At 38.8% G+C, this 13,146-nt stretch overlaps 2 protein-coding genes across 5 annotated transcripts in view; both read left to right on the top strand.

Annotated features, from left to right (window-relative positions):
* Positions 1-13,146, top strand: part of mical2a (microtubule associated monooxygenase, calponin and LIM domain containing 2a) — an 858,504-nt gene that overhangs the window by 608,906 nt on the left and 236,452 nt on the right. The gene's annotated exons all lie outside the window — the stretch shown is intronic.
* The window catches only part of dennd5a (DENN/MADD domain containing 5A), a 35,654-nt gene continuing 23,371 nt past the window's right edge, over positions 864-13,146 (top strand). For 2 of the 4 annotated variants that reach the window (XM_031324229.2, XM_031324227.2), the window contains exons 1-2: positions 864-1,114; positions 12,458-12,529. In XM_031324229.2, coding sequence (XP_031180089.1) covers positions 1,015-1,114; positions 12,458-12,529 — 172 coding nt within the window. In that variant the 5' untranslated portion in view covers positions 864-1,014. The remainder of the gene's footprint in view (positions 1,115-12,457; positions 12,530-13,146) is intronic. The other 2 variants (XM_031324230.2, XM_031324228.2) reach the window with 1 other exon arrangement.

Raw genomic sequence — 13,146 nt, 5'->3', positions numbered from 1 at the left:
ATTTTACAGATAGACTGTTGTACTCTAGTATCTATTTAAAGGCCAATAAAATACATTTACATCACATAAAAAACAAAATAAATAACTGCAACCGCTAACTCATTGCTTCAAAACAAAGTGCTAAACAGAATAGAATACAATAATATACAAAAATAAATCCAATGCACTATAACCATAACTGCACTATAGCTGCTGAACGGGTAAAGAATTATTCCTGCCAAGGTCCATGCACATACAGTATCGTCCTTGTGTTACTTTATGGATTTAAGAAATGAGTACAGCTGTTGTGCTGTTGACGGACCACAATGCATTTCGACTGAAACGCTCTGATTTCAATGGATGTGTAAAGCCAGAGAGAACTAGAACAAACCCGAATTAAATATACATTCAAAATAAAACAATAATTGGCATCAGCAATAATCAGATTGAAATAATAATATAGTAGAGTTAATTACCCCACAGGCTGCATGGATACAAAAACTAACATCGAGGCTAGATTCATAATTTTTCCCCCTTAATATAATTTGGGGGTTGACAGGAAAAGGGGGAGAGTTAGGGAGGACGACATGCAGCAAAGGGCCAAAAGGTTGGAATCGAGCCTGGGCCACTATGGGGCGCATGCTTAACCAGATGAACTACTACCCCCCCCCAACTATTATTGATGTATTTACTTATTACTTACTCTTTTATGTAGTCATTTGTACTTGTAGGCTACTTATTTTTTCTCTCCAATTTTGTGATAAAACACCACATATTTCATAACAATACAGGCCAACAGCAGCTTTTCTGTTGTTTGGTGCAACATTTTGTGGAAACGACGTTTTATTGTGAAGGATCGCGTCCGGATGTATGATAACTGTTGCTGTTAGCAGAACAGGTCAGTTTAGTATCGGTACTGATTTTCGAGCTTCGCAGTAACGTAGCATCCGTGATGGCAGAGAGAAATCACTTTTCCAAGTTCCTTTAATATGCTCCCTATTGGGAGGATAAGGGTACCACCGGACCAGTCTCAAAATGACCACCGGCTTCAGCTCCGGTTCCTGCCGGTTCGCAGATTATTTTGTGATCTGCGGACTCGACACCGAAAGCGGGCTGGAACCCGACGAACTGTCCGGTAAGCACATTAGCCATCGGGATAAATGTCGGGCTGATGCTGTAGCAAATAAGGAAGGAAGGGGGGCTTTTATAACATCGTGTCAGCGTTATTATTTAGCCTTTACTTTATCTTAACGTGTCTGTGGTTAATTTATTCGTGTAACATAAAATATAGGTTGTTAACATTAATACACAGCGGACATAACGTCAGGCCTAGCTCATCTTCTTTCAGCCTGTTTGTCACTGCTCGATGAGAAGCGAGAGGATTACTGGCTTGTTGTGTCTCTTTAACGCACTGACATGAATTTTAATTCAAAGGTTGTCGATCAATTCCCTCCGGATTTTATACTCTATTTCTCATAATGTTTTGGTGTTGGTTCTGCACAGTAATACATATTTATTTTGAGAAACTTTATTCAGACATTGGTGTTGGTTGATGCTATAATACTGATGTCGATATAATGTTATTACACCCGAGGATGTCGTCACAGTGGCTCCTAGGTGTCAGCGGGTTATTTAGAGGAGATCAGGTATCAAGGTAGCAAAACACATGAGCGGATTAACAGATGCCCTAAAGGCATAATGTACCATGCCCCATCGACCCCAGACATCCTCAGCATCCACCAGAGATCCACATTGTGCATGCAACCATCCTCCTCAAATAACCTCCTTAGAGGCACACCCTTCCCTTCACAAACAATTATAGAAATGACTTAAACATTAATAAGAGTACAATAGGCTGTGACACACCTGGATCTTGTTTGATTCGGGGACTGTGACTTTTTCTGTCATTATTTTACCTGTCTGAGCGTGTTCTGATTGAAAGAGAGAGGATTTGTGTGTTAAACTGTGGCCTGAGCGTCCCTGAGCATGAACTGTGGGAAATTACAGCATGGCAACAGTGCTGTTTTTCTCTCTACCATATTCCTGGTCAGCTGACTTTTCAAATGTACATTTGGTCATAAATGAGAAAACATTTTTTTAGCATCAGCCAGTAGGAGTGGCCAATATGACAATGCATTACCATGCGACAACTTAAATTTGTCTATTGTCAGATATTTTGTCATATACCGTTAATACTGTGGTAGTTATCCCTTTTCCTATTCCTGGTTTTATCAGACCATTGTGGGCAATATTTGATTAAGTATGTATTTTACATCAATGTGATACCCTTTCTTTATCTGTAAGGTATTTATTTCACCGAATTACACAAACACAGACATTTACATGGTATCCATGAACCATTTGTCATCAACTTTCCAGAAGATTTACTACATCATATTTATTAATATTTAGACATAAAATGATATATACTGTGATAGAGGATTATATCCATATCCATAACTCCTTTTACCATTCAGATATTACAAATCGTTTAAATATTTTTTCTTTTTAATGATAGTGATAACTTTTCCGATAGAAAGGTTAAAGTGAGGTACCTAAGACCTGACAGTAAGCCTACACAGTTGGGAACACTTAGTTCTTCCAAACTTTATCGTTGCTAAGTGTTCCCAACTTATTGGAAGACAGAGACAACACATGGATTTACCATCTTGTAAGAAATAATAAAGACACTGAATCCAAGATGTAACCTGCAAAGCTGCAGTTGTTAAATGACAAGCTAATCCCGAACAAAGTCACTCTGTGAAGCTGGTTGGATAGCCATGACAACTGACAGAAGGCACGTGACAGGGTATGTTACTATAACTGCACATCTCATCTCAAAAGAGCAGGTCAAGACATGCACATGCACTTTGTCTTGGCCCAAAAATGGTAAACTACTTCTCTCAAAAGACTAAGTTATTTACTATAAGTTATTTCCTTATTTGTTACATAATGTTTTATCTGAAATGTTCATGCCTCAGTGTATTTGAAGACATTTGTAAATGAAATGTATTTGATTTTCTTGTCTCTTCCTGTAACTGATAAATGAGTGCGTTTTTGGGGTTGTGTGGCCAATTTAGTTTGCCCTAGGTGCTTCCACCAAGAAAAAAACAATGTAATAATTAATACTCTTGATCTCGGTCTCGTATTTTTTTTAAGGATTATTTTTTGGGCATTTGTAGGCCTTTATTTGGATAGGACAGCTTAGACTTGAAAGGGGAGAGAGAAGGGGACCTGCAGCAAAGGTCCGCAGGTCGGAGTCAAACCTGCGGCTGCTGCATCGAGGAGTAAACCTCTATATATGTGCGCCTGCTCTACCAGGTGAGCTAACCAGGGGCCCATATCATGATATTTTTGACCAAATACATCAATGTCGATATTGCAGGGTTGACTATTGGTGCTTTCACAAAATATTAACACAATGAGAGTTTTAATAAATAATCACCAATCATGTGGATACAGTGACTAAGAAACAAACAATAAAACAGCTAATAAGTATGTTAAATTCAGAAAAATTAGAACGCTTTACTCTAATGCAGCCTTTAAAACCAGGAAAAGACAACACGTGTCCTATCATGATATCCAAAATTTAAGACGATACCTAGCCTCATAATCGATGTTGATATAATATCAATATATTGCCCAGTCCTACTTTTTACAATGGAGATTTGTGTCATTTTGGAGTATGATATCTGGCAGCTCCAACATTTCCCCCACTAAATAAGGTCAGGGTTTCCCGCAGCAGCAATAACACCCCTGCTGACTAATATCTTCGGGGAAACCCTAAATGTTGAAGCCAGGGAACAAACAGGTCAACAAAGGCATAATATGGTTTAAACTCAAGTTATGTACTTATCACTTCATTTACATTCAAATGTTGTGTATTTCACATTAAGAGGAATCACAAAATACCCGCTCATGTTGACAGTTGATATTCTTCAGTCATGCAAGCTATCCAAGTGCAAATCTGCTAACATGATCTAGCCCTAAGCCTGTTGTGAGTGTTATGGTGTATAAGCTCTTGTTGACCGGGTCACTGCTCCTGTACTCTTCTAGCAGTCTTCAGACCACAAACCACAGTTCAGCCATTTTTAATGTTTTTTGTCTTGTGAAAACAAAAAAAGTTTTTTGTACAACTGCTGTTCACAACACAGTGATTAACAAGAGACGAGTCTGTATTTTCTGTGTGATTCATTGTGACTCATCAGAAAGTACTTTCCTCCTTAAAGTAATCACTTAACCAAAAATCCTTTTAGTTTTCAAAGACTCAACCCCTTTACTTCTTATTTTTTACTTCCTTTAAGTCAAGTTCCTGTTTACAAGTTTAGTTCAAATGTACTTCAAATTTAATAAATGAATAGAAATTAAAGAGCATGCATCGTTCTGTTTTAGAATTGAGCACAAAAGTGAGCAGAGAGCACAGGTAGATCTCCTTGACCAGACTAAGGCCATGTCAGGCCTGAACACCATGTTCGGTTTTGACACAAGACATAAATATACATTTTATTTTAATACAAGTTTTATATATAGAGTAATGACCCATTGATTCTCTTTCCCTCTCACCTTTAAAAAGATCTAAATTACAGTAGCTGCATTATGTTATATTTTTTCTTTTATCGTAATTTGCCATTGTGTGTGTGATAAGGGGTTCTTCGAGGTCTCTCTGACAAGACAAAAACGTAACCGGTTGAAAGCTTGCACAGAAGTACAAGTTGAAGCTCTGTGGTTAAACATCATTGAAGTTGTTCTACTTACTGCATGTTGCTGCTGTTTACTGTAGAAAGAGGTTAGGGGCTTGCCCTTATCAACTCTCAGGTTTAGTTGAAGAGAGGAAATTGTGCGGAAATTCCATGGTTACAAGTTACATATGATTATGTCAGCTAAACATGTATCAGTAACAGTATCATGATAGAGATGATACCAAGAGTAGATGCTTTTTTTAACCTTTTTAATAAAATACTTACTTATAATATAGTAGAATAAAATAACAGATAATCATTAAATTGTTTAAGGAATTTTTCAAATACCAAACACTGTGGTTCCAGATTCTCAAATTTGAGAATTTGCTGCTTTTTTTTGTCATATATGATAGAAAACTGAAAATCTTTGGTCAAAACGAGACATTTGAAGGTGAGACCTTGGGCTTCAGGGAATTGTGGCAGTACTTTTATAGAGCAAACAATTCATCCATTAATAAAAAACATTTATCGATAATGACAATAATTGCTTGCTTCAGCTGTCAAATGTCATGAAACTGAAGAGGCAGTTCAGCCTCATCTTAAACAACAGATGTTGTAATTACTGAACGGACGACTGAACATTATTCAGTAATTTTACGCCTTAATGATTTAAACCTTTTGAATTAATTAAAGTGACAAACTTTGCTGACAAAACTGTCGATAGAAACTTGGTGCCATGAATGAAACTGGTGGTTTTTGTCTAGTGATATAACAGAACCACGGTATGTTTCTCATTTTTAATATGATGCAATCTTAATTCATGTACAGTGAAACACAAAGAAACGAACAAAACTTTCTTTAAGAGCAGTGTTTGGCAGCACAGTGAGGACCTGATTAGCATATGTATGATCCTGCAACCTCACAGGCGACACTGGAAACACAGGCAGCTGAGGGACATAAGTACACTCGCACACAGGCTCCACTTATTCAAATGCTAAATATCCTTTTGAATTTCCCAGGCAGCCTCTCTCCCCAATCCTACTCAGCAAACAAATGAGGATGAATGGCTCAACATGAAAGCAGGCTTTAAATGCATAATGTGGGCTTTCATATTTTTACTTAGTTGTTTATTTATTTGCCTGTTAAGGGTCTCCTGTCAGTGTTTTAAAAATCTTCTTGAATGTATCAGGGACATTTTGAGTGCAGTATGAAGATTCATTACAGGGCTTTGAGGGTGCATTGTTTCTTGATCTTTACATACAAAATGATAACAAACTCAGAAGCTGACCATAAATAAGCTCATAGCTCGTAGGGCTGTAATGGCAACGACAATGATGGAAGCTAAAGATTAAAGTTTTGAGAAAACTGTCAATAAAATCTGCAGCTTAAATCAATTTACTTTTAGACTCTGAGTGACTCTGAGTGACTCTGAGCTTCTCCTCAATGGCAATGGTGCCCGAGGCTCAGGGTTGTTGTGTTTAGACCTGTCCGCCATGCTAAAATGATGGACAAAACATAAGTTCTTAGAAACAAGGTTGAAATTATTTTTTAAAAAAAACTAGCAGTCATAATATAAACCTATATGATTGTTACATTATTGGGGAAAGTCCTGTGTTTTTGTGTTTAATTTAGGATATCATTAAAAGAAAAATGGGAACACAGAATGGGGAATTTGTGATGGTTGTCCGTGACCAGATCTTTCTTTCCCATCATGGCAGAGTAATTAAACCTGCACATTCTTGTCTAAAAGACTATTTTCTGTGGGTCAAGTTTCTCTGCAGTCCAATCCTGTGGCTGCTAACAGATGTTTTGCAAGCTGAACTTTCAGGCTGTCAAATTACATCAAAACGTCTTCCTGTTTGCTGTAGATATGATATAGATACTGGTTTGGCTGTTGGTGTTTGTAATTCTCATTGGCTTACTTTCTTATTTCAAGTTTATGATTTAAAGGCCCAATCTGTATGCTTTTCTGTAACTGACCTTAAATTGACATGTTGCATTATGGATGGTAACAAATTTTAAACAGCATCAGATGTTCAAATGTTTATAACTTATATGTAGAAATTCATGTGTTTGGTTTGGCTGGTCTAAGTCGCACAACATCTTTTTAACAGCAGACATTGTGACATGTCAAAGTAGGGAAAGCACAGGTGCTATTAATAAGAGTAATAATGTACCATAACAAGGTTGGCAGGCTTAATGGATATTTTGCTACACTGCACAGATATTGCTGCTACAGTAGTTGGTACAGGTGATTTTTTTTGTTTAAAGGTAACTGAACAAACCCAGGTAATCCAGATTAAAAAATAAATGTACTGATACTTTGTAGAACATACGAGTGCTATTGAATTTGTCCTTCTTCCTTTATGTTGTCAGCTAAGTGTACACTTTACTTGAAGGTATCTACATAAGAGTAGGGTTGCAAAGGGGCGGAAATTTTCCGGTAAATTTCCAGAAACTTTCCATGGAAAGTTAAGCTGGGGAATTTTGGAAACATTCCAATTTGGAAACTTTCATGGGAATTAATGGAAGTTATTAGCCTGCATGCCAGCCGAAGTTAGCCCCGCCCACAACATTTGAGGTCGGGAAATATTCACATTCTGACTAGAATCTGAGCATGACGACATCAGGCTAGGAAAAAAAGTTTCCAACTTTGAAACATGAACGTGTCATAAACATTATAAACAAGTCATAAACGTTTATGACATAACGCTTGTGAATGTGAATGAGGAAAGACAGCGATGTTAGTGTGCCAGTTTTCAGTAAATGCAAGTGCATGTTTAGAAACCTTTTCTACACTGTAACAAGTGAAGAAATTAAAATTGGATTGACTTTTTGAGAAATCTGATCTAAAATACTTTTTTTCGTAACAATCAAGTATCAAAAACTGAGGAAGACACACTGTTGGATGCTGTCCTCCTCTCCTACTCTTTCTTCAATGCCTAACAATGCTCTTTCTCTCCCTTACCCTGTCTTCCTGCTTGAGCAGCACTGGTTGAAGCCTGAAAATATTGTAAACAAATTAATAATATAACTAATTACACTGGTCGGACTGTTCAGCTCTGTTTCAGACTGATACCTCCAGTTCAGGCTGGTCCTCATCCTCAACACGTGCATTTTTCAGTCGCGGAAAATACTTTTCAATACTCATCTGGATTGAAGCAGCAAACATTCAGTGTAAGAGTAAAAAAATGACATAACATTATTTATAATAAGTTTATTTGATTCACAGCTGCTACATATAGTGTTTTGACCTCGACAACCCAACTGCATGTTACTGCAAACTTGCGACTAGTTAACTTTCTAAAGAAGGTGCAATCGCTTGTTTGCAAAGGGTTGGATCGGGACTCCAACATTAACACACTGACAACATTGTATTCAGAATATAAAATATTTTTTATAGCACTTTTTAATGTGTGATTGTGTAAAGGTGTTCACGAGATACCAACCTTTCGTGAACTTGTGAATTTCGCCAGCCGTCTTATCTCGTTTTCATGGAGACAGACGCGGTGCGCACGGAGGGGAGGGGCTGTGTGTGTGTGTGTGTGTGTGTGTGTGTGTGTGTGTGTGTGTGTGTGTGTGTGTGTGTGTGTGTGTGTGTGTGTGTGTGTGCGCGTGTGTATAAGAGACGCGTGAGTGACAGAGAGACGGAGGGAGAGCTGGGAAAGGAAATGTAGCTGAACGAATACGCTGCGTGTTTTAAATAGCGTAAATAAATAAATAACGAAACGCAATATGTGGCGGCCAGTGTTGATTCTGTGGCGCACCGCCACAAATTAGTCTATGTGTGGGAAACACTGGGAAAAGCACCAGTGCAATTGATGACATTAAAAACGTCCACAATCCATTTATGTGGGCTAGTTCCAGGGTGCTGGTATTGTGCACTTAATGGAACTGAGCCATTTTTAACGAAATCAGTTTCACCAGTTTTTAATACAAAATGTCTGCTGTGAAAAGAAGTCTGTTGTCTCTGTTGGGAATACAAGCTGTGCGTTTAAGCTAAGAGTGCGCTATCATGTCCTGTCAGCACCGGGTCCTCTGGGTGAATAAGTGTTGATGTTTTTGCTGCTGAGCTATTTTGAAGCATTAGCAGCGTCTTCACCGAATTCTGCTGCAGGCAGTTGAGTTGTGCTTGAGGATATTTCAAGAGAGGATAGGTGCTGAGCCTAGTGGGCCATGCTACAGTAGGTGTGAGGGTGTAGGAGTACAGGAAGGGTGCAGAGCTGTGGGTGGTCCCTGCCTCACAGGATGAGGAAAAACGTTGAGGAGCCCAGAACTCAGTGACGCTCTACTCCCACTGCTACCGGTCCACACATTTATGGCATCACAGTCCATTTGCATGGAAAATCAGGAAAAATGTTTACTCTGGAGAGCTTGTTGGTGTTAATTTCGACAAGTGTCTTCCCTAGGTGAGGCCTTTAGCTTGTAATTAGCACTGATTACCAGGTGAAGATGTTGGTTGGAAGAAGGAACACCTGTGTTTATATGTCGCAGCCTTTCGCAATGTGTTTATTGCGCCAGTAGATATTGCGATGAAGATTTCAAAAAACAATACATTGTGCAGTCCTACTATGCACAGCAGCAGAGAGAGGCAGCAAACTGTGATAGACCAGGTCATCCCATGTGGAAGTATAAGTTTAATATATTTGTCCTAGAGAATAGCATTAGTAATGCTGTGACAGCCGAGTTGTACAGGGATAACACCACTATGGAGGATCATTTTACCAGATTTGAAATTAAAAGGGAAATATCAATGATAATGTAATAGTCATTTTGCATATTCGATTTTCTTATATCATATTCAGCATTTATAGCATTTTCCATTTCAGTAGTTTCAGTGTCCCTTTTCAGATTCCTTTTTCGTTTTAACATTTAATTATGGCCTGGTCTGGTTTCAGCTGTGGACCTTTGTTGCATTTCTCTCCCTCATTTCCTGTCTACTGTCTCTAATAACGGCATAAAAATGCCCCAAAAGTGATTTGGAATAGTACAATATGATAATTTATTTTACATTTTCTCTTTTCATTTTCCTTTTGAATTTTAGGTTGGTAAAATTATTCTCTTTATACGCTTCTGTATGTAACCGTTAATTGTCGCTAATAGTCATCAACAGTCCTCTTGAGTAACACTAAAGGAAACCTTGTGTTAAGTTATTCTTTTCATTTAGTAGTACATTTGGATTTAGGCTTTGTAAAACACTGTGTTATGGTTTCCTTATTTTGCATATTTGACAGGAATGTTTTGTACTTGTTTCCTGAAGTGTGCTGCTGGCCTGCGCTGTTATAATTACCTTATGATTTTCACAATCGACAAACTTTCCTGTGGTAGTGACGAGGCCTGCTGTATGCAGACTGTGGTTGTGATTCGTGCAAATTTAACATTACAATTAGCCATGACACATGGTAATCTGATTACTTTAAGGTCCCATGGCATTAAAATGTCACTTTATGAGTTTTTTTTAACATTAATGTGAGTTCCCCTAGCCTGCCTATGGTTCCCCAGTGGCTAGAAATGGCGATAGATGTAAACCGAGCCCTGGGTATCCTGCTCTGCCTTTGAGAAAATGAAAGCTCAGATGGGCTGATCTGGAATCTGCCCCTTATGACGTCATAAGGAGCAAGGTTACCTCCCCTTTCTCTGCTTTGCCCACCCAGAGAATTTGGCCCACCCATGAGAAAGAGAGAGACATCATGGCTTGAAAACAAGCAAAGTGGCAGTTGGTCAAGGCCACACCCCCACCCTCCACCTTCCCCCCCTCTCTCTCCTCCTCAATAGCATTTAAAGCTACAGACACAGAAATGGCACATCCTAAGGAAAGCTCATTGTGGGACTGGCTCTAGTGGCTGTAATTCTGCACCAAGGCTGAATTTCGGGAAAGAGACTTCAGATACAGTATTAGGGGACCACTAAGGGCTGTATCAAAGCATCCAAAGAGCAGCATGTCATAGGACCTTTAAAAGAATAATAACTGAGGCTGTTGGTTGAGTAAAGCAACCTGTCTTTCTCCACAGCCAGATGCTTCCAGATGTTTGTATTGTATTACTGCAATACTTGACTTTGTTGTGACAGCGTTTACAAACTTAGTTTCAGTTACATCCTCGTGCTTCTTGAATCAATAAAGTATCTATCTATCTATCTATCTATCTATCTATCGATCTCCATGTCCGTTTTCACTTTCCGTCTTGGATTTTGACCTACATGTGTGCTCATGAACAACGTAAGTTCAGCTAAGCACGTAGCCTTTTTTTTTTTACTTTTTGGACAAAATCAGAAAATAATGTGCCTTAAATATGGTGATTAAACATGAATTCTGGAGCAATCATAGTGGTATAAAAATGTCGAAGAAATAATAAGGAACTGGATAATCTTTTCCCATCCCTACAAATTCTAATAATATCAGTCTGACATATGGCCTAGTTTCTTCCCTTTGGGCAGTTAAGATAATATTAACCACTTAATCCTTAAAACTTTTACTTCACCAAAGATTCTCAGTGAATAATTTCCAAGATTAAACTTGTCTTGTGTTGTTCAAACAAATGCAGTAGTCATCAGGGAAGACAGTTGAGAGAGTCATAATTTCCTGTCTGTCTGTGTGTGTGTGTGTGTGTGTGTGTGTGTGTGTGTGTGTGTGTGTGTGTGTGTGTGTGTGTGTGTGTGTGTGTGTGTGTGTGTGTGTGTGTGTGTGTGAGACCATTAATATTATTAGTGCAACATTTTTTATTTTCCCTCACTAGCTAGCTTTCCTACCTAGAAAAGAGTGGATGTTGTGTGACACACAGCTCACATTTGGCTTGTGGCTTGTCTGGGGACATGCTGTACGAATGTGATTTTCTGCCAGCAGGACTGTTTCATTGGTGCTCAGCAAATGTGATGCATGAAGAGGAAACAACAAAAAGCATTGCCTGGTCGCATAAAGTTTTTTTTTTATGCAAAATGTTAGATAATCTAACTCTGCTCGAGTCAGTCTGTAATACAAGAGCAGCCATTCACTCAGTAAACCTCATGACTGTCTAGTGATGGGATATGCTAATTTGCCCACCTTGAGATGTTTATCCCACATATGATTAAAAGGGCAGACTGTTGAAAATGTTTTGAAATGTCACATGATTTTTGTAAAACACTTGTGCTCTACATACCACCTTATAAATAATTAAGTATGAGGCTAACTCTATATTACTCTATATGTTTCTTTATTGTCAAGAAATCCCCTAAAAAGACCAAAACCAATGTGTTGGTTTCTCAATAATTTCCAACTTCCTTATCCTCTCTGTGGCACTCAGATTGAATTGCTTCTGAAGAAATAACCCTCATAGCTGTACTTTGTGTTTACTGCTAATTAGTAAATATTAACATGCTAAACTAAGATGGTGAACATGCTAAACATATCTGTTTGACATTTGACATTAGCATGATAGCATTGTCGTTGTGCGCATGTTAGCATTCTGACATTAGCATGTCCAAGCACCACTGTGCAGCCTTACAGAGCTGCTAGCATGGCTGTAACCTCTCTGTGTTGAGAATATAATCCATATCAGAGCACCATGGATTTGCATGATCTCTAGAAGAGGAAACTATGACACACAGAAAGGCTGTATACGTGTATCATAACCCCACCATCTGGCTTGAATTAGCATACCACCTGACAGAGACGGTAATGTCCTGTGTCTGTGTGCAGCTTTTTCTCAGAGCAGAGCTTTGTGAACACAGCTGTCAGGATGTGTTTGCACAAACTGAGAAGTGATGCGCTACCCACCCAGAACCAGGCTTTTAATTATATTTTTGTTTTATGTGTTGTGTAGCTTTATGCCAGTATATAGAAGCTACTAAATTCAGAGATGGGGCCAGAGGAAATTTGGCGGGGGCAGATGAAGGTAACCCTCACACCACACACACTCCTCCCCCTCTTAACCTGAGCTCAGCTTTATCCCTTCAACCTTTAACCTGGCACACCTTGTTTTTTTTGTTTTTTTACTCTGCAGCACTTTTTTGTTACTTCAAATGTTCAGTTATTTTCTGCACAGGTGTGGGGACTTGCCCTTTCTGTTGCACACCACTCTGATTTCTCTCCTCCTGGTTTCTCGTCTCCCCTCCTCCGTCCCATCCTTCAGCAGCAGCTGAACAATGAGCTGATGTTTGACAATCACTGCTTCTGTTTCTCTCACACACACACAAATCCAGTGCTGCATGCACTGGCATTGCTTGGTCAGTGTTTACCCCCCCACCTCCCACCCCCCAAACTCTGAATGACTTTTCAGTACTGCCTTGGTGTGTGCATCACTTCTGCTTTAGTCTGGGTTCAAATCAACTCAATTTGTGCTTTCTATGATTCATTATTTTGTGTGTTCATTCGTATTGCCATTAAAGCTGCCAGGAAGCATGAAGATCCATAAAGTAAAATATCTATTTTGGAGTATTAGATGCTTCCTGAATATTTTATTTTGTTTGCTTTCTTGAGCAGGATGCAGATGACAGCTTTATATGATGCAAT

The sequence above is a fragment of the Sander lucioperca genome, chromosome 3 (assembly GCF_008315115.2).
Source record: "Sander lucioperca isolate FBNREF2018 chromosome 3, SLUC_FBN_1.2, whole genome shotgun sequence".
In the NCBI taxonomy this organism is placed as follows: domain Eukaryota; kingdom Metazoa; phylum Chordata; class Actinopteri; order Perciformes; family Percidae; genus Sander; species Sander lucioperca.
This window is presented reverse-complemented; position numbering and strand designations above follow the sequence as displayed.